The 22767-nt window shown below is 36.1% G+C and overlaps 1 protein-coding gene across 1 annotated transcript; it reads left to right on the top strand.

The window, feature by feature from the left end:
* The first annotated feature begins 2049 nt into the window (after window positions 1-2049).
* LOC145157842 (uncharacterized) lies at window positions 2050-7728 on the top strand. The gene is made up of 11 exons (XM_079076825.1): window positions 2050-2389; window positions 2499-3059; window positions 3152-5402; window positions 5552-5693; window positions 5783-5997; window positions 6305-6438; window positions 6537-6618; window positions 6689-6779; window positions 6891-7045; window positions 7223-7611; window positions 7679-7728. Exons 1-11 carry the CDS (start codon window positions 2050-2052, stop codon window positions 7726-7728), a joined length of 4410 nt encoding a protein of 1469 aa, XP_078932951.1.
* The last annotated feature ends 15039 nt before the right edge of the window (window positions 7729-22767 follow it).

Genomic DNA, 22767 nt, shown 5'->3' with positions numbered 1-22767 from the left:
CTCCACACTTTACCAGGTTAACTTCAACTCTTATACTTTTCCGATTTCTTTTCTGTCTATTTAGGGTTACTTATTTCAAATCGAACATTGTGGCTGCTGTCAAATTTGTAGTAGCTGTTGAAAATTTTAACTTCCGAAATTCTAACTGTTGTTCGACCTTCGTCATGTCTGCTCGGCGTAAGAGACGGCCCCTCTCTGAGTTGTTACCTACTAACTGTGCATCTTTTCCCACTCGACCTCCGAAGAGTCGTCGCACCTCTAATTTGGTGTCTCCTCCATTTCATCAAAATCTTCCACTTTATGACGATTGTGGTGATTGCTCGCTTGTATGTGAATATTGCAGTGCTTTTTTTTTGTTTTCAGAAAGGGTGGCTTCTGCTTCTACTGTTACTCATCCTTGCTATACTCATTGTTACAAATCGGGGTCTGTGGTTTTACCTTTTCCTCTAAGACCTCCTGATGTTTTGGTTGATTTATATGCTTCATCTGCATTTAGAACAAATATTAGGGCTTACAATAGCATGTTTGTAATGACGTCCTTTGGTGCTGAAATTGATGATAATATTAACAACGGTGGTGGTCCCTATGTTTTTAAAGTTTCTGGTCAGATCTCACATCGGATTGGCTCTCTTTATCCTCAAGATGATAAACGTCCCAGGTTTCTACAATTATACATTGTTGATACAGATAATGAGATGTCAAACAGGTTGTCTGCTTTTCGTGACCCCTCAAAACCACCTTTAGACGAACATGTTGTAGCTTTGTTAATGGACATGTTGAGTTCTCATAATGAGTATGTCCGGACATTTAAAACTGCCCGTGACCTTGCTGTTGTGAAGGATTTAGATTCATGCGCGGTATGTCTTTTTAATAACGTCCCTGATCGACGTTACGGTCCTCCAACACCCGGTAGCCTTGGGTGTATCATTTATGGTGATGACACAGCTACGAATAAGTATGATATTCTTATATTTTCAAAGTCCGGAAGTCCACAACGAATTAGCAAACTTCACCCTTCTTACATGCCCTTGCAATATCCTCTTTTATTCCCTTATGGTGAGGATGGGTGGTCCGCGCTTAAAGTTGTTGAACAAAAAAGGTGCTAATGCGAGGAATTTAACAGTCAACATGTATTATAGTTATCAACTTCATGCCCGTTATGGTATTTACTCTCTTATTCTCAATGGATGTCGGCTGTTCCAACAATATTTGGTGGATGCTTATACGTGTCTTGAACAAGGGTGTTTAGATTACATTCAGAATAATCAACATCAACTTAGATCAGAATATATCAGTGGGATTTATGATGCACTTGTTGGGTTTTGAGCATTCTAACACTCCTAAGTGTACATGCAACCCTAAATACCTTGGATCTATGTTTTCTCTATTATACATGCAAATATGAATATTCCAAGGTATTCATCCTAACTAGCATAAGAACATGGATTCATATGAATATATCAAGTTAGAATTACATACCTTTGGTGTAGATTATCTTCATGAAGCTTGAGTGCCAAGTGCCCCAAGTGTGACACCTCAAATGGTTCACACAACACCAAATGCACATGGAATGACTTGAGAGAAATGTACCACTCCTTCAAATCGTGTAGCCCTCATATTCACACACTAGTGCACGATTTCTTGAGCCATGAGATTCTTTTATATGGTGGCTATTAGGGTTACACTATGTAACTCCTAACTTTACCCATTCCTTATGCTCCATGGATTTTAACCTCCATGGAGTATCCATGGGTCACCCCATGGACTTAGTCCAACATAAGGAATCTTGGATCACAAGCCCACATATATAAGAATGAATGATTTACACAATCAACCCATATATTTAATTAGTCTTCTTTTGATCACTTAATTAATCCTAGATTAATTCTTGATCAATACTAATTAAATAATCTTATTAATATATTAGAACTTATAATATATTAACAAACCTTAAGTGTTATTTCTCTCATTATAGTCTATCCAAGTGCATGATGCCATGCAACCCAAATGGACCATGCCGGGTCGGGTCAAGTCTTACCAATTATAGTTATGGACTTAGACATTAATCCAACAGCACTCTCTAGGGGTGATGTAGACAGCCGTTCCGTTGGAAAGCGGGTTCTTTTGCCTCCGTCTTTTGTAGGTGGTCCGCGCTACATGTATAGTCATTATCAAGACGCACTATCCATTTGTAAGGAGTATGAAAATCCTCAGTACTTTATCACCTTTACCTGCAATGTTAATTGGCCCGAAATCAGACGATACATGGTTACTCATAATCAAAATGATGTGCATAGAAGGGCTGATATTATCGCACGTGTTTTCCACATAAAAGTCAAAGCATTCATTAAATTTCTAAAAGATGACAGGACATTTGGAGATGTTGCATGTGAGTAACATACTTTTGGTTATTCTTTTCACCATTATACATCTTTTCCACTGTCATTTACCTTTGTTTCTATTGAAATTCCTTATGATAGTATTTCTTTCTTTTTTAGATTTGTATACAATTGAGTTCCAAAAGAGGGGCTTGCCTCATTGTCACACTCTTCTATGGGTTGCCACCTCAGACAAGCTACATGAGCCTTCTTCTGTTGATAATTTCATTTCTGCTGAGATTCCAGATCCAGTTTCTGAACCATTACTATATGAAACTGTCACAAGTTGTATGATTCATGGCCCTTGCGGTTTACTAAACCTGAAAGCTCCGTGCATGAAAGATGGTAACTGTAAGAAGCGGTATCCAAAACCATTTCTGGATAGCACCATCTTCGACAAACAAGGTTACGCGCACTATAAAAGGAGTTCTTTCACACGTCATAGAATGCAGAATGATATAGACATAGATAATGGGTATGTTGTACCATATAACAAGCGATTGTGCAGTCATTTCAACGCGCATATTAACGTTGAATATTGTGGATGGAACATGATGATAAAATACTTATTTGAATATGTTTCAAAAGGTATGGAGCGGGTGAAGTTTGTTATTCAAAAAGATGATCATTCGAACGAGTGTACTACTTCTTCACAACCTATTGTTGTAGATGAAATCCAAGGTTTTCTCAATGGTCGATACATCTGCCCTCACGAGGCCGCTTGGCGTATCCTGAATTTTCATATTCATGAACGAGATCCACCGGTGTGCCAGTTCATCTTCCAAACATGCAAACTGTTTACTTTAAAGAAGATAGTCAAATTCGTGATGTAGTTCGACATCCAAATTTCGGCAATAGTTTGCTTCTTGGATGGTTTGAGAGTAACAAACGTGACAAAAATGGCTTAGACCTAACTTATGCAAACTACCCCTCTAAGTATTTGTGGGACAAGGAAGTGAAAGGATGGAAGTTGAGGCATCAGACGGAATCACGTGCACTCGGCAGACTTGTCTTCGTGCATCCATCAGCCGGCGAGTTATTTTACCTTCGCATGCTACTTTGTCATCAAACGGGTTGTAAGTCTTATGAGGATCTACGCACCGTTTCTAATCATCTGTACCCGAATTACCGCAGTGCATGTGAAGCGTTAGGTCTGATCGGCGAAGATAAGGAATGGTTAACAGCATTCACACAGGCGTCAGAATGGGCGACCCCTAAACAACTACGCTCTTTGTTTTGTCATCTATTGATGTTCTGTGAAGTCAGTAACCCACTCGCATTATGGGAAGCTGCATGGCGTAAGATGAGTGACGTTTTCCTCTATAATGTCACTAAAAATAATTCTGGTATTGAGCTCCATCTTACTGACGATCATCTACAGCAATTACTTTTAATGGACTTAGAGAATTTTCTTCAATCCTGCACACCATCTAGGTCTGTCTCTGATTTTCATTTACCTGTGCCATCAGAAGAAACTATGCGCCTTTTTGAGAACCGCTTGCTTTTAGAAGAAACCAGCTACAACAAAGAGTTGTTGCATAATCAACACGAACTAATGGTCTCTCAATTGAACCCTGATCAGCTTCACATTTACAACATGGTTGTTTCAGCTGACAAGGACAAAAATCAATTACTTTTCTTTGTTTACGGGCACGGTGGTACGGGTAAGACGTTCTTGTGGACTACGTTGCTATCCTACTTCCGTTCGATAGGCAAAATTGCACTAGCTGTCGCTGCTTCAGGTATAGCATCATTACTTCTGCCATCGGGAAGGACTGCTCACTCAAGGTTCAATATTCCAATTGATTTTTCAGAAAAGTCAACATGTAACATTAAGAAAAAAACTTCATTAGCTGCCCTGTTGAAACAAACATCCATCATCATATGGAATGAAGCCCCGATGAGCGACAAACGTTGCTTCGAATGCCTTGATCACTCTTTGATAGATATTCTCGAAGATGATGCAAAACTGTTTGGCGGAATGTCAGTTCTATTAGGTGGTGATTTCCGACAAACATTACCTGTTTCTCCAAAGAGCAGTAGATGGCAAATTATTTCTTTAACCTTACCAAACTCATACTTATGGCCATGTTTCACAGTCTACAAACTTCGCCATAACATGAGGTTAATGAACGATGCTTCTCACTCCAATTCAGAATTTTCGGTTTCATCATTTGCATCATGGTTACTTAATATTGGAGACGGAAACTTGGGGGATCCAGATTTGCTTGAACCAAGAGACACAAGATGGATTGAGATACCACTTTCACTCACGATTCCAACAGGAAACAACGCCATCAAAACTCTTGTACAATTTGTATATGGAGATGGTATTCTATCTCACCCATCAGCCACTGCTTTGTCAGCGAGATCAATTGTATGTCCAAAAAACAGTACAACACATGATATCAACGACTTCATCCTAAATCTTGCTCCTGGTGATGCAACAGTTTACAAAAGCGTAGATACCAGAGAGTCAAATGGCAAACAAACAGCTGAATTCGAGAGATTCTACCCTCCAGAATATCTAAATCAGCTTACCTTTCCGAGCACACCTCCACACACACTTTCACTAAAACTTAATACACCCATTATGTTAATTAGAAATCTAAACCAACGGGAGGGGCTGTGCAATGGAACACGGTTGATGGTTTCACAACTACTACCTGTGGTGATAGAAGCAACTATTATTACAGGAACTTCTATCGGAAAGCGAGTCTATCTGCCCCGAATCAAGTTTATCCACAAAAGTCCTGATTTACCCTTCACTTTCGTTAGAAAGCAATATCCGATTAGAGTTTGTTACGCCATGACAATTAACAAAAGCCAGGGTCAATCTCTAAAAAAAATTGGCATTTATTTACCTCAACCTGTGTTTACTCACGGTCAGCTTTACGTTGCACTTTCTCGTGCCACGTCCCCTGATTCAATCAAAATCTTAATTGAACCACATCCTCACACATCACACAACAAAACAAAGAACATGGTTTTTAAAGATTTTTACGCACAGTTGATAGTATTGAGGTGTATTTCATTGCCAACTATGTCGTATTCAAACTAACTTATAATACCTACTCCTCACTCTCATATCTTCTAATCCTTTCACATATTGAAACACTTTAACATACTAAAAATAAAAAAATCTTATACACATTTCTTATTTTATGTAACAGCACAAACATGTCTGAAACGTTTACAACAATTTCAGAACTGCATTACGGATCTCCAGGAACAGCACTTCAGGTACGTATTCTACGCACATGGACGCCACAGCCATGCAATTATGAGACATGGTACCTAGCTGTGGACAAATACGTAAGTGCTTACCTACATTTACAAATAATTAAAACATTTACAGTTATGCATAACCATCCACCTACTCACATCAACCTTTTATAATTCAGGGTGATGCAATTCAAATATTAGGGCAAAGAAAAGATCAAGGCTATGTACAATCTGTCCTAAAAGTTTCCAAATGTTATACTATTTCAAACTATGGATGTGGAGAGCCTGATTCCTACCAAAAGTGGATAGACAATCCAATATACATTGCTATCGGCATGGCTTCTTCCCTAACATTACTTCCAGATACTAATACAATTCCTCGAAATTGGTTCAGGTTTATATCGAAAGGACAGATCCCAGAATTTGTTGACCAGAGCCCAGGTATAGCTCTATGTTAATGCATGTTACATACTATCAACACATTTAACCTTTTATAAGCGTATAAAATCCAACATCCTAAAGCACATTACTCCCTCTTATTCATTCAGACTTTTTGGGAATATTCGTGAAGTTTAGAAGTTGCTTCAAGAAGAACGGACAACCCTTCCTCCTTCTAATTCTCAAAAATGAATCGTAAGTAACTTTTCTTTTTCAAATACACATTTTCTGTTACTAACATCTATAATCCACATTAAAACCAGAGGTCAAGAAATTGCCGTTAGCCTTTGGAAGGAATGCACCGATGTTCTTGAAAAATTTAATCGAGTGGCTATTGAGAACGCACCTGACCCTACAGTCATTGCTGTCACCAATGTTAAGATCACACCAGTTGATGGTACATAAAGGATAAAACACCTTTTAAACACATATACTTCCACATAAAAAGCAACCATACAATTTAGATACAATACTAATGAAAATTTTAATTAACAGGTACACTTATGCTAGGAACAACAAGTGCAAGTCATATTTGCATTAACCCCACCATTCCAGAGTCAAATGTCTTACTTAACAGGTATGCACGGTGTATACTACTCATAAACTTATCACATACATTTTTACTAAACAATTTACATGATTTACAGTTACCGAACAAATCCTGGTCTCTCAACAACCATGGCAGGCCCACCAATATCACTAATTGATATAAGTGAAAAAACACGCTCTGATCTTTTGGTATACTCCTTCTCTGTTATCATTTACGCACATTTCGAGTCTCCAAAATAAATCTCAATTACCACAATTATACAATCTAATTATACTTCCTAAACAAACACATGTTCCCAGGAAAGGACATTCACTATAAAGGCCTCAGTTATTGATTTCAAATTCACTGACACCTGGTACCAGGTCATCTGTCCCACTTGTAAAAAACCAACTTTCAAACAGGGGAATACTTGGTTCTGCCCTTCAGATGGAATACCCGACTCAACAACTTACATGTACGTACATATACTCTCACAAAGTCTCCAACACCATTCCCTTAGTGTGTGTGTATATATATATATATATATATATATATATATATATATATATATATATATATATATATATATATATATATATTAAAGCTGAATCAGAAAGTACAATCTTATTACATTAAATAATGTCACGCACAGGTTCAAACTTTCAGGAACTATTACTGATCCAACTAACTCCATGGACGTAACTTTCACTGACAATGTCCTTCAAAAACTAACGGGTACAACATCAGAAAAGCTGATAGATGAAAAAGATCCGGATAACAGAAAGAAATTACCATCCGCAGTCAACGAGATTAAAGGCTTAGTTACGAAGATGGCATTGCAGATGATGAAAACATCCACCAATGAGAACCTTCGTTTCATCATCACTGATGTTGAAGAAAATACAGTTAAACAGAATCCAACCCCACTTACACCGGCTCCGGTAACTCCACCGAATACCAAAACAACCGACATCCATTCTTCATCATCTTCTGGACCACATCGGCCATTAATTAGAAGATCTCTCACTTATGAACATGAAGGTAACGCACATAACACACAATTCAGCATTATCAAAAAAACATCTAACAAATTTGTGTTAAACTACAGATAACGAAGAACCACCGGCCCCACCAAAACGTCCACGCTATCTACAATAAGGAAAACGTTTCAACGGCCCCATCACTCAGCACCACATTTCTGAATCGCCTTTTGCTTATATAGATATCTCCACCTGCACAAATAACATTACAAGCATGACTACGCAGTTTTAGATATGCACTGTGGATGTGTAAAATATAAAGCTTTATAACTACCTCTCATTTACCAACAAAGTAAACAACTCTTAGTGGTCGTTCTTTTGTATCTTTTGTTTTAATGTACTCCGCTCTACCTTTTGAATACCCCTAACTATTGTATGAAATGCATATATATAAATAAAATATTCACCTTCCTTATCTAGATGAAACAAACTTCCACGCACACTCAACACACATTACAATCTAAAAAAAAGATTAACTTATATCACATTACTCCAAAAGCGGCAGAGCCCTCTTTTCTAGTTATTATTAAAGTTATGAAAAGTTTTAACAGTAAAGTAAAGTGACACAGTTTTTGTCAATTTTGGTCATCCAACTGACAATATTGACCCTTCATCTTTATGTTTTTATTCACAAACAACCCTTTCATTTTGGTTTGATTTTTTCATAACCCTCGCCTTTTATTACATATTATTAGTATTTAGTCTTTTGGCAGAAATGGTCCCTCATCATTATTATTATTATTGTTAGACAAAATTACACGATTGGTCCCTGTGGTTTACCAGATTTAACATTCTCTTTTTGGTTTTAAATTAATGTTTATTTATTAGAAAATACCCACCAAATACCATAAACCCACCCACCATCTGCCATCACCACCACCACCACCACCACCGCCAAAATTACATAAATGGTCCATATGGTTTACCCATGGTGACAAATTCAGTCCCTACTACCTGAAAAGACTAAATTACCCTCACATTAACGGACAAAAAACAACCAACATGCTACTTTACTTTACAAAGCAATACCTTCCGACCCCGACAACGCCGGGGAATCTTTTCTAGTTGTTATTATTGTTGTTGTTGTTGTTGTTGTTGTTGTTGTTATTATTATTATTATTATTATTATTATTATTATATAGTTTTTTAAATTTTAGCATGTTTGAAAAATTTTAGGGCAAATTTGAACTGTCATAGCGTCTTTGTTATTTGCCCGATTTGCCTCATTCTTTTTCCAACATGTAGTTCATAATTTAACATTCTGTTTACGTAGTTCATATGCTATTTTTTCTTATATATTCAATGAGATACATGCCCCTAAACATGGGGTAGTGAAGTTGAGTTTTCTATTTCTGAATGTTTGCAAAATTTTAGGGCAACTTTGAACTATCATAGTGTCTTCGTTATTTTTCCTATTTTCCCGATTTTTAAAACATCTTGTAGTTTACAATTTCAACTACTGTTTGCACAGTTTACATATATTCAATGAGATATACATGCTCCTAAACATAAGGTATTAAATATGTTTTTTTAAACTAACATTTACTTTCTCCGGTTCTTTTCGGTTTTATTCTGTTGTTTCTGGTTCGTTTAAGTTCTATTTGATCTCTAATCATATTGGAATATTATTTGGTTTATTCGCGTAATAAATGAGCCAGACCGTTTAACACCTGAACCGATACAGACTTGTATTGGTTTAATCGGTCCGGTTTTCAGTTCCTCAAATTAATCTTATTCAATTTTTAGTTTATTCGGGCCTGGCCCAGGTCTAGCCCTAATTGCATCTCTATTTCTAAGTATATCAACTAAAAATCCTTTTACACAATTACTTTTTCCATCCTCCTCAACAATGCCAAATGAGAACGAGTCTGCATAATCGCATAAATTGTTACAAGATGATTGTGTTGAATATAATACAAATCCAATTTTTATAAATAGTTGTGTAATTGAAGAATTTATACTAGAAACATCTAGACATGCTTTTCGTATAATTGGTGGAATAATTTAGGCATCTACAAATAAGACTGCAGGGAGTCGCTCGCCAAACGGTCGCTAAGCACTTAGAACACTATCCCCTAGCGCTCACTAAGGATGCCTTGCTACGGGTATAGCAAGATGTGAGATAAATGTATTTTATACGAGATTTAACAGTCTAAGCCCGTGTGAAAAAAATAAAGTCAAAACTAGCCAACAGAATCTAAATGAAAATTGTAGATTTCGTTAATAGCTACACGTGGGTATAAAGAACGTCAAAAAATGAGTGTGTATGAAGAAGAAATGCAAATTTGAAAATATTAAAAGACGTACACGAGCGAGCGCGACACGCATGCTTCCAGAAGGCCACACGACTCCAGCCAACGAGTAACACGTGTCAACAAACGAGCAGAACGGCATGTTTTTAATGCACGACGCACACCTCTATAGGTGCGGCGTGCATGATTATTTTTCACCCTATAAATAGCAATCAATGTGCAGTCCATGTTATGCAATTTCTAGACTTTTAGTTTGGAAAACTTTTTAAGTCTCACTACTCTTCCTTCGCTTCAGTGCAACTTATCTTTAAAATTACAATTCGTTATTATGAACCTATAGCTAAGACTTATCAATGATTCCAAGTCATTATACTGCTTGATCTACTTACGTGATTGATGTCTAGGCTGGATTTGGTAAAATGTTTAAAGTGGGATTTCCAAACAGTATACACTGTATACCAAACGGAACCTACTTCCGATATGAACCCAATTGGTTTTTCCTTATTTGATAGATCTTGATGTAGAAATTGGGATCTTTGAGGAATATAAACCCTTAGGATAGTAGTTCATGTTCATGAATCATGAAACTAGACTAAGACTTAGCATTATGTACATCTAGGTCTTTTGGAAAAGTATTAAGGTGAAGCGTTACCCTAAATTCAAGTCACATATAATTGTTAGGTGGGTGCATAGCTACTATAACATACATAACTTTAATAAAAGTATTTATATTGCGTGTTAGTTATATTATCTGTATTATGTGTTAATGATATAATGCATGATAATATTGCCTATTAGGAACTGTATTGGACTTTAATTGTCTTTAGTATAAATATGGATTAGTTATAATAAGACTTGTAGAATATGTTTAGTTCCTAATAAGTTGGACATTAGATAGGTCTCATTCTAGGGTAGAGTGTGAGATCAGAATAGAATGTTGTATTCCTCCTCATTCTTGGATGACCATAAGTGATGGGTCCAGATCAGACGACCGGTAGGTATGTCTGGGTCATCGACCAGAGTTGATGACAACACTTGACTATTGTAGGCGGTCTAGTGAATTACGTTGCTAGCATGGACTTATAACCCATAGACGTAGATAAAATGGGATACCATGTTTATCAAATCTCTGAAAATTGGTTGCCTTATGTGTGACTTACAGTAGCCAAGGACTCGCCTAGCTGTGTTGTCAAACAGATGCTCATGCAATTAATTAGGTAAGGCGATTCTTCTATATGTTTGTAGAACTAGGATTTGTGAGGATCGGTTGGGTTAGGTAGTTGGTCTTAGGTTAGATTGTATGTACACCTATATTACCCGATAACCTTGTTTCGCATGAATAATATTATTTATTATCATTTAATTGTTATGGGATTGAAAAACCTACGTATCTCACCAGGTTTTCCCAAACCTGACCCACTCCTTTTTTTTTACATCACGGGTAGTGGAACCAAGGCTACGATAGTCTAGTTAGGTTGCTGACTGGAATAAGGAGATATACTTGTAATATGTAGTTTCAAAACCTTTTATATTTTTCTCTATAATTTATGTTCAAATATGAACGAATGATATGCTCAATGGTTTTAATAAAATAACTATTTTTATCTTTAAAATGTTTTATTTAATTGGGAATTTCCGCATCTCAATTTAAAAAGAGTAAAGAAAATGTTTTTATTGGTTCTGAAAAATGGGAGATCTCACAGTTGGTATCAGAGCATTAGTTTAAGCGAAATTAGAATTTAGGAAAGTTTTAGACATAAACTTATAATCTAAGTATAATCGGTGAGTTGTGCGATAGAATAGTTTAGGATAGATGCCTTAGTTGCTTTAGACACTACCACTAGCATAATAAAGGAAGATGCCTTAACTTCTATATATGTGCTAAATGTGTATACATATAAGTATATATCGTATTAAACTACTTGCCTCTACGAATATAGAACGACATGACGATCATAAGAAGAGGCTGAATTGTCAACAACGAAGGAGGTCCAGCAGCCGGAACAGGTGTTGTTCAATTCCCGATGAATGAAGCTTGAGCAATGATGCAAGACATGCTCTATCAGTAGTGACATGCGATTTGGGAGCTCTTAGCTCAGGGTTTGGCTAATGCAAGGGGTTGAGCACTGGTGGTCAACGAACCAATAGTCATTGACCAGGTTACTAATGAACCAGTTCCCTCTCGTCCAATGATGGTCCAGAAAGGAAATAATGACTTTGAGAGTTATCAAGGACTAGAAGAACCAGAGGTCGGAAGGAATGATGAACCTATGGGTTATTGTAAGTATACGGATTTCAAGACTTACAAGCCGTCATTATTCAATGGGAAGGAATATCTAGTGGTAGTGATGGAATGGATCTCGGAAATAGAGATAACTTTTGTAACATGTGGTTGCACGGGAAAGACTCAAACCACCTACGCTATGAGGCAATTTAAGGGTGTAGTGATTCGATGGTGGAACACATTGGGAAGACGGTAAGCCCTAACTAACTGTTGCAACTGACGTAGGAAGAGTTTTTGACCCACTTTAAGATGAAGTTTTGTTCAGCTAAAGATATGTTGGAGTTAGAGAATCAACTCCTAACATTGAAAAAGGGAAGCATGATGGTTGGAGAGTACACCAATGCTTTCACGTATAAGATGAAGTTTACACTACGAGTGGTCCCTGACGAATTGACCAAGATTGATAGATACTTCAAAGGATTTCCATGGGAGTATTCTGTGCCGGTTAAGCAGGCACCGACTTTTGAGCCAACTATCTTAGTTGCAAAGTCTTTAGTGAATATGACGAATATAAGGATCGTCAATAGAGATGAAGTTGGTGAGAAGAGAAAAGTTGATGGGTCCTCAGGAAACCATAACAACAACAACAACAACAACAACAAAAACAACAACAACAACAACAACAACAACAACAACAACAACAACGACAACAACGACAAAAACAACAACAACAACAACAACAACAACAACAACAACAACAACAACAACAACAACAACAACGACAACAACATCAACAAGTTTTCAAAGTCAAGCAACAAGATTGGAAGCAACCAAGAAGGGAAGTGGTGTGACAAGTACAAGAAAAAGCACTTCGGCCGTGGCATATTTATACAAATCATCGAGTGAAAGGAAGAGTTTGTTTCAATTGTGGAAAGGAATGGCACATGAAGGCAGAGTGCCCAAAAGCTGAGAAACCAATCCCAAGTATCATGGTGGCAAAACCTAAGGGTTGAAGTTACCAGATGACCCTCAATGAACCAAATAAATAGACCAATGTTGCTTCATGTATATTCTTATTTAATCAATTTCTTGTAAAGATATTATTTGATACTATAAAAAATCATTCATTTATATCTCATGAATTTGGTAGGAAACTTATATTATCACCACTTTGACTAAGTACCCTTATCTTAGTAGAAGTAACCGGTGGTAGGAATGTATATGTTAGAAATAGGTTAGAGGCTTTAACCATTGAATTGAACAAAAATAAATTTCATCAAAATTTTTTCCTTTTGAGTTGAGTAAGTTCGACGTAATTCTCAATATGGATTGGTTGGGAGAAAACCTTGCAAACATCCTATATGGAAGGAAGATGGTGCGTATTAATCCACTGGGGAGAGAGCCATTCATCGTATACGGAGATATGTGTAGAGTGAAGTCTGGAATCATCACAATGATGAAAGACAGAAGATGCCTATCCAAGGGATGTATTCCATTTTTAGCATATGTGATAGACGCGAAGAAGGAGAAGAGGGAAATGACTTATATACCTATGGTGCGAGATTTTCCATAGGTAGTTCCTGATGAATTATCAGGATTATGATAAAGAACTGATAACCCTTACCTAGGGTAGATGACTTGTTCAATCAATTGTAGGGAGCAACCACCTTCTCCAAGATTGATCTTAGGATAAGCTATCATCAGTTGAAGATAAGGGAACAATACATTGAAAAGACAACCTTTAGAACAAGATATGAACACTATGGATTCCTTGTTATGTCCTTTGGACTAACAAATTCTCCAGCAACATTCATATATTTGATGCTTCGAGTTTGTCAACCTTTTCTGGATAAATAAGTAATAGTGTTCATTGATGATATCTTGATTTACTCCAAAAACAATCAAGATCATGGTAAACATCTTCGAGAAGTATTGGAAGTCCTAAGGAAGGAGAAGCTTTATGCCAAGTTTTATGGGTTATGAGCATAACATCATTCTTATGGTGTACATGCAACCCTAATTGCTTTGATCTAGGTTTTTCTAATTTGAACATACAACATTGAATACCAAATCAATAACCCTGTGACTAGCATATAACAATCGAAATTGACATATAAACTAGTTATAATGATTACCTCAACTTGCTATGTAGTAATAACAAGAACTCCTTGACCTCTGAAAGCTTACTGCCTCAAATGTTGCACCTCTAATGGAATCACAAACACCACTACCAACAAGGAAGAACAAGAGAGAGAGAGAGAAAGAGAGAGGAGGAGGCTCAAAATCGGCTATGGAATCCTTCTAGGGTTTCTAGTGGCCGATTTTGGCATGCCCAATGGTTCCTTATATAGATGAGCAATCAGGGTTTCAGTCAAAACCCTAATCCAATTGCTTAGTCCTTAAGCAGCCCAAAGGATCCTTCCAGATGGCCCCTTGGACGATTTCTATATGGACTCCCATATAGAATTCGTCCATTGTTTCCTTATGGATCCTAAACCCAACTTTGTAACTATCTTATAATTACAGTATCAGTCCCCTTGATTTAATTAATCTCTTTTGACCACAAAACTAATTCTAAATTAATTCTTGATCAATATTAATTAAACCATATGATTTCTCTTTTAATATATTATTCACATAATATATTAATAAATCACAATTAATCCTCTTTCTCCATAATTCATCCTATCAGTTGCTAAGGTGAAGGCAACCCAAAAGGACCATGCTTATAATCGGGTCAAGTACATACCAAAATAGTTATGGTCTTAGACACCTAATCCAATAGTCTCCCACTTGGATAAGTGTAATAACTATTTTGCAAGTACGACTTCAGAACCTGATTAGCAATCGTAGCTTTCAAAAGCCGTTGTCGAACTCTGATCTTATCAGCAACGTCTCCTTTAGATAAGGGATCATATATTCCTCAATTCTAGATATCATATAGACATGATACATGGATTATAATCATTCTCTCTGTCTATGTGTTGTTTCCCAATTTCCGATTTAAGACGACTGACAATAGACTACAATTGAACACATCAACTTAATCCAGACTTGCCCAAGCGCTTAAGGTGTCATCACTAAATCATCGAGGGGCCCACATATATCGCTTTTATCCCTCTTAGGGTAAAAGGAACGGATAAACTTCGACTCAAATGCTCGCTTGTACTTACTCATCAAATCACACACAACGATATGTTTTATAACACCAAGTTACTGGTGCGTTTACATATGTCAATGTGCAACCGACTTGAAAACTATAACTCACATGTATCCATTTCAAGAATATAAGATATTATCGTCTCACTAATCACTCATGATAATATCCATGAAGTGATTCACGTGAGTGTGGGTTTAATCCAATACTCAAATCTTATTTTAGGAGCACTCATGAAGACTGCAGCAGACTTTTGCTATGTCTAAAACGCTTTAGACAGTCTACAGTTGGATTCATTGACAGTCTTACCTCATTACCTACTTCCAAAGTATGATTGACTGTGGATGTTTGAATAACCTAGTTATTCTAGAGTCAAAACATGCGAAGTGAAACACAAGAATAATCGAATCCAATATGGTCTCAAAACTTTTGAGTAAAATAAAACACCTTTTATTTAATCACCATATCGATTACACATTATTCATTGTATAATGTTTCGGATAATCAACGTAACCCTTGAATTGAAACAATAGTTACCCCATGCTCCAAGCATGCACACTATGTTTATGTATGATCCATACTTTGTGAAATAGATCAATTGAACACATTTCTAATGATGACCATTTCACAATTCCCAATCCTTATCACAAGTGCAAGAATACCAAATTCTTGCCACTATTAGAATATGTTAGATTCTAACATTTCATGCAATGACCCTTTTGTAATGTCACAACACAAAAGTCACAAAGACTTTGCCAATGATATTACAAAGTACATATTCAAAGTACATTCCTTTGAACATCCTTCATCCTTCTTGCATAAAAGTTTCTAATCTACATAGATTCAAAATATCCAACTCCCATTATGGAAACATTTCCATATTTTCCATATGACAACTCATTCTAAACAGAATCCTATCTATTCATAATAATGTCGATATGTTCCATCCAATACTACACTTCCAACTACCCACAAGTGACCAATCCTTGGCGAACCTTAGATTATCCTTGACAGTTGTTTAACTACTTTAGTCATATCCAGTTCCCGTCCTTTTCCCTCTTAATGCCTTAGGCATTTGGAAAAGACAAAATGGTCGAATATTACAGCATATGTAATCGATCCTATACCCGAAGCGTATGGGATACGATACGCAATGAAAACGTGATACTTTACCAGTCTCTTGCCATAATATTCCCATATATAGAATTCCCTTATGTTGAATCTTTTCAACATAACATTTATATATGTCCTTTGACTAAATTTGATTAAAATTTCTCGATCTAAGCTTTTAGATTTGAAATGAAGTATAAATTTATCTCCCTTAATTATAGCAAAAAAACTTTTCAACCTCAGCAACTTTGTGAATTGAAACTTTTGTTTTCTATAATTAATATTGCTAACTTGCAATATTTTACATAATAATCATGCTCCCACTAACATGATAATTATATCCTTACCAGCATAACACTTATGCTCCCACTAGCTTTGACATGTACTCAGAAAATAGCTGGACTTCTAGAAATCAATACTTATTGACTTTCTTACCAAGGTTCATATTTCTGATACGAGATGCTTTGATAAGACTTTATCTAAGATTCCTAAACTCATACACCTTTCCTTAGATAACTCATATGTGTGTCTAAACTATTTCAGAACTCACAGCAATAAGTCCCAAATGTTCAAACTATTTGTCATTTCTCACAATTCGAACTATGAAGAGGGATACCGTAGTCATAATCGAATTTGAGAATGCAATTTACACAATCACTATCTCCTTAAAATCTTCATAGTGCAAGCGTTTTCTCACAATCATTTTCATGAAACGGAGAGAAACCTTATCACTTAGATTTTATGGTGTATGTATTCCTATCCATGTGAATTTGGCATAACCATAATCATAAGACAATGTTTAAATCCAAAATCATACGGATTGAGCTTGTTCAATCTTTATTTCTTTCCATCTGGCAGCACAAGGGCCTACCATTACTTCAAAGTTGTTCAGCAGCTCACCCATACAGATCAATGAACTTTCATCGATTAAGGTGCTTTGCCTTTATGCATTCAAATGAGAACTCATAGAACTCACATGCATAGTCAACTCAACTAGAATGGCACAGAAACAAGAATACGTCAACACGACAGGTTATAAACCTCAACTCGTGTGCCAGTTATTAATAATAGGTTTACTCTTGATTAGTTCTTGAAACTTTTCAAGATCATTTAGACTCCCACTGACCTCTTGACATATAAGATTCTCTTTTTAAAACCATTCTTTGACAAACAAATATTCAAGAGTTAGTGCAGATTCTTATCAAGACAAACACTTCACACAATTGGTCTTAGTTGGTCTTTGTCTTGTCCAAGACATCACAACTTACCAATTTAAAATGTTCAAGAGTAAGAAGACATTTTCTACTCCACATTTTATGAGTGTGTTATGAACCTTCTTAAGATGATGTCACTCAAGTCACAATCTTGGAGTACGACTCTAAGACTCGATTTTGGAATGAAGTATGATTCACCTTTTCGATTTAACCATTTCAACAATTTCCGATTCCTCTTCTTAGCCATACTAGTGCACTAAGGTGTCCTTAGAGGATCAATTGTGACACGGTTTCATAATTACTAAGTTAATCATAAAACACGATACTTAAGTACTCTCCCATCTTTTCAGATTGGAGAAACTTTTATCTTTCTGCCTAATTGATTCTACTTATTCGTTCTGCTATTCATTGAAACTTTTCCAATGATTCAGAATCATACTTAATATTTTAAGCATAACCACATATACTAAACTTATAGCAAATCATGACGAATATTCTTATCATTCTTTGTGGTGGACTTGACCTAGTGCATAACAATGCGTACTAGATCTCATAGTCCTTCACTTGACTCACATACTTATGTGAACAAGAAATTAGCCTTAGTTTCCCAAATACGAAGGTCTTCATTCATCATACAATACCAGTTACATGATTCCAAGTTTCTGTCCAATTGAAACTTGGGTGATGAGAATCTTCCTTATTTGTAAAATTCTAACACTACCACAAATGACATAACTAAGAATCACATCCTTTTCAATATTTCTATCAATAGAAACATACAAACATCAATTTTCACAAATGCCATTGCAAGGATATAAAAAAATAAGACAAAACAAAATTTATTTTATTTTTAAAGTGAGGAAAAACTTGTCCTTTCAATGCAATTACAAATGAAAACTATGTTACTAAACATTTCTAAACAATCTATCCTAACTCTTAAACAGCAGCTCAAAAAATCTGATCTTCGAATCATGCGATCGAAATCCATTTCTTCGTGATCAGACTCAGCTCACTCTTCCTTTAAGTTTCCTTTCTTTTCTTCGATCCTACAAAACATCAAAATGTAATCTTATCACATCATGTATTAAGAATCTACAAATAGGAACTTAATAGAGTTAGATAGTGGATTTACCTGAAGCAGAGTCATACATCTTGACTCTCCCATCTTCGTGATCCTTCAGGTAGATACGGCAGCTTCGCATCCAATGCCCATTCTCTTGGCAGTAGAAACAAATAGACCCTTTTATTTTTAAATTTATTATATTTTTAAAAGTGAGGAAAAACTTGTCCTTACAATGCAATTACAAATGAAAACTATGTTACTAAACATTTCTAAGCAATATATCCTAACTCTTAAAAAACAACTCAAAAAATCCAATCTTCGAATCATGCGATCGAAATCCATTTCTTCGTGATCAGACTCAGCTCACTCTTCCTTTAAGTTTCCTTTCTTTTCTTCGATCCTACAAAACATCAAAATACAATCTTATCACATCATGTATTAAGAATCTACAAATAGGAACTTAATAGAGTTAGATAGTGGATTTACCTTAAAGCAGAGTCATACATCTTGACTCTCCCATCTTCGTGATCCTTCAGGTAGATACGGCAGCTTCGCATCCAATGCACCTTCTCTTGGCAGTAGAAACAAATAAGACTCTTTTGGAATAGCACATGAGACAATCTCAGATTCAGTCTTTCTCTTTACCATCCGGTCAAACGGTTTGACCTTGGCCGATCCCTTTCCATTTGGAAGAGAATACTTTTCCGGACTTCCAATGTTGCCATTGTTAATGTCCATGGAAGTTTGGGAGGTTGATCTACCAGTCAAATTTGCTTTACTAGTGCGCCAAATCATTGCTGATTTAGCAGCAATAAGCAAATATGTAAGATCAATGAGGATCACGTCGTGGTCTATCATATATTACACTCTAATGAACTCACTATATGAGTCAGGAAGTGATTAAAGAACCAAGTCAATAGCCAGCTTCCTTAAGACATCGACACCCAACATTCCCAACTTTTGTCAATATGTAACTTCATCTCCAAGACATGAGCACATATAGACTTTCCATCTTCGTGTCTGCTTGCCAATAGGACTTGAGTGACCTTTAACATTTCAAGTCTTCGAACACGTGGGTCAGGGAGAATTACTGGAGGAGGTGGAGGAAGTGAAGCATGGTTTCCATTTCCACAATCCAATCGTGGAACATCATCTTCTTGTGGAAAGGTTTTTTCAAAGGATTCGGGAAGACCATAGTTGTTAGATTTTGACATCTACAAAACGGGAGAAATTCAAGTTAGTTGATTTAATCCTTAATATAACACCCAAATGAAATATTAAGGCTAAGACCCAACACAATATTCTACAACTCAGAAGAGGGATTCCGTAGTCCAGCTGCAGAATATTTGAAGGTAGGTAAATGACGATTTACCAATTTCCACCATGAAAAACGAAAATGAGAATTAGGCTTTAAATGAATTGAAACTCCTAGATCTTTTGAGATTCATTGAACCTTTCAATGACATGTTTAATCTCGATTATACCCTTCAAGTTTGTGGCTGGGATGTCGAGGATCACAAACAAGGTGTAGATAACCATGCAAATTAGCTTGGTACTCTCGAAGATGTCTATCACTTAATCAATGTACCGGTTAAGCACACACGCTCCATTGATCTATGATAATCTACGAACTACCCATTGCCATCCTTCATTGGTCCCATATTAGTGTGCCGGTTAACCACACACGCTCCACTAACGTCCAACAAGGTGCAATGTGCAATTTCATGGATTAGCACCAACTCAACATTTTTTCATAAACTAACTAAAATTTGGGAATTATAAAAGTGTTTAGTTACTTCGTATTTCATTATACTTATAATGGAAGATTGTGTCCTATCCTACTCGTTCGTCTAACGACCCACCACTAGTAAAGAGTGCGGTGGGTAAGAGTGGATACCCAATGGCGGTCATTCTACAGGCCGCTTCCTTAAACACCCGTTATACACCAGCTTCGTGAATGAGGCATACTAACAGTACGACTGACATTTACTCATACATATTTAATATTAAACTTTTAATTTTATATAGTATAAGGGTGTACTTTATACTTTTAAATACTAGGTGGTTTAATCTATTAATAAATTAGACTTTTAATTTGATTAACTTAAACGATATAATTATGGATTTATTAATTATCTCTTTTAATTAAACTCTTAATTAAATTAATAAAACCATAAGGGTGTAATTTGAACTTTTCAAAATACTAGGGTTCTAGAATTTATTATTTTAAAATTAATACATTTTAATTAAATTTTAAATTCCAAAACTTGAGGACAATTTTTGAAACCTTTCAAAATATTAGGGTTTAACTATTTAAATTTCAAAAACTAAAACTTTTAAGTTCAAATTTAAACTATAAAACCTAAAGGGTGTAAAGTGAAACTTTTCAAACTTACTAGGTCAAATATTTGAATCATAATAATCTTATATTATCCATATTTAACCAAATCCATTAATTTTGATAAGGATAACCATACCAAACATGAAAAATCGATTTTAGGAACGAAAAACGAGTTTTGGTAATTATCCTCATCAAAAACTCCTCAAAAAATCAAAAATCCCGTCAACAGCACCCTGGACTCGCCGAGTCCACTGATGGACTCACCGAGTTCATGCAACTCGTCGAGTCCACTGATGGACTCGCCGAGTCGGCTTCGCAGACAGCAAAAATCGACTTTTTGATCCTTTGGCAGTTCACTTTTGCATCTATTTAACTAGAAAAACGACTTAGGCTCTTATATCACTTATGGGTTATGCACATAACATCATGCTTATGGTGTACATGCAACCCTAATTGCTTTGATCTAGGTTTTTCTAATTTGAACATAAAACATTAAATACCAAAGCAATAACCCTATGACTAGCATATAACAATCGAAATTGACATATAAACTAGTTAGAATGATTACCTAAACTTGTTATGTAGTAATAACAAGAACTCATTGGCCTTTGAAAGCTTAGTGCCTCAAATGTTGCACCTCTAATGGAATCACAAACACCACTAGCAACAACGAAGAACAAGAGAGAGAGGAGAGGCTCAAAATCGGCTATGGAATCCTTCTATGGTTTCTAGTGGCCAATTTTGGCATGCCCAAGGGTTTCTTATAGCTGATCAATCACGGTTTCAGTCAAAACCTTAATGCAGTTGCTTAGTCCTTAAGCAACCCAAAGGATCCTTCTAGAAGGCCCCTTGGACGATTTCTATATGGACTCCCATATAGAATTCGTCCATTGCTTCCTTATGGATCCTAAGCCCAACTTTGTAACTATCTTATAGTTACAGTATCAGTCCCCTTGATTTAATTAATCTCTTTTGACCACAAACCTAATTCTAAATTAATTCTTGATTAATATTAATTAAACCATATGATTTCTCTTTTAATATATTATTCACATAATATATTAATAAATCACAATTAATCCTCTTTCTCCATAATTCATTCTATCAGTTGCTAAGGTGAAGGCAACCCAAAAGGACCATGCTCATAATCGGGTCAAGTACATACCAAAATAGTTATGGGCTTAGATACCTAATCCAACAAAGTTCTCCAAGTGTGAGTTTTAGATATGGGAGATACAATTATAGGGTTATATTGTTAAGCAGGAAGGTATTATGGTTGACCCAACAAAGATAGAATTCGTTATGATATGGGAAAAGCCAAAGAGTCCGACAGAAATTCATAGTTTTCTATGATTGGCAGGCTACTATCGAAGGTTCATCCAAAATTTCTCTTCTATTGCGGCTCCATTGATAGCCTTGACGGAAAATGGAGTTGCCTATACTTGGAGCGAGAAGCAAGAAAAATCTTTTGGTGAATTGAAGAAGAGGTTGTGTGAAGCACCAATCCTCGTCCTACCAGAAGGAACTGATGACTTTGCAGTTTTCAGTGATGCTTCTAAGATTGGATTAGGATGTGTGCTTACCCAAAGAGACAAATTAGTAGCTTATGCCTCGAGGAAATTGAAGCCCCACGAGCGAAATTATCCGCCTCATGATCTAGAGGTTGCATTAATCATTTTTTCCCTAAACATTTGGAGACACTATCTTTAAAGAACCAAAGGAAAACTATATACAATTATAAAAGCCTTCAATATTTACTTTCTCATAAAGAAATAAACATGAGACAAAGGCGATCG

The sequence above is a fragment of the Lactuca virosa genome, chromosome 2 (assembly GCF_052849685.1).
Source record: "Lactuca virosa cultivar CGN04683 chromosome 2, Lactuca_virosa_CGN04683_v6, whole genome shotgun sequence".
NCBI classification, from domain to species: domain Eukaryota; kingdom Viridiplantae; phylum Streptophyta; class Magnoliopsida; order Asterales; family Asteraceae; genus Lactuca; species Lactuca virosa.
The sequence above is the reverse complement of the archived record's forward strand: the minus strand, read 5'-3'. Positions and strand labels throughout refer to the sequence as shown.

Bases quoted from the DNA above. Each gene is read 5' to 3' on its own strand.
- LOC145157842 (XM_079076825.1), top strand. From the start codon at position 2,050: ATGGACTTAGACATTAATCCAACAGCACTCTCTAGGGGTGATGTAGAC. The intron at 2,390-2,498 runs GTGAGTAACATA...TTTCTTTTTTAG, and splicing joins GACATTTGGAGATGTTGCAT to ATTTGTATACAATTGAGTTC. The intron at 7,612-7,678 runs GTAACGCACATA...GTTAAACTACAG, and splicing joins TCTCACTTATGAACATGAAG to ATAACGAAGAACCACCGGCC.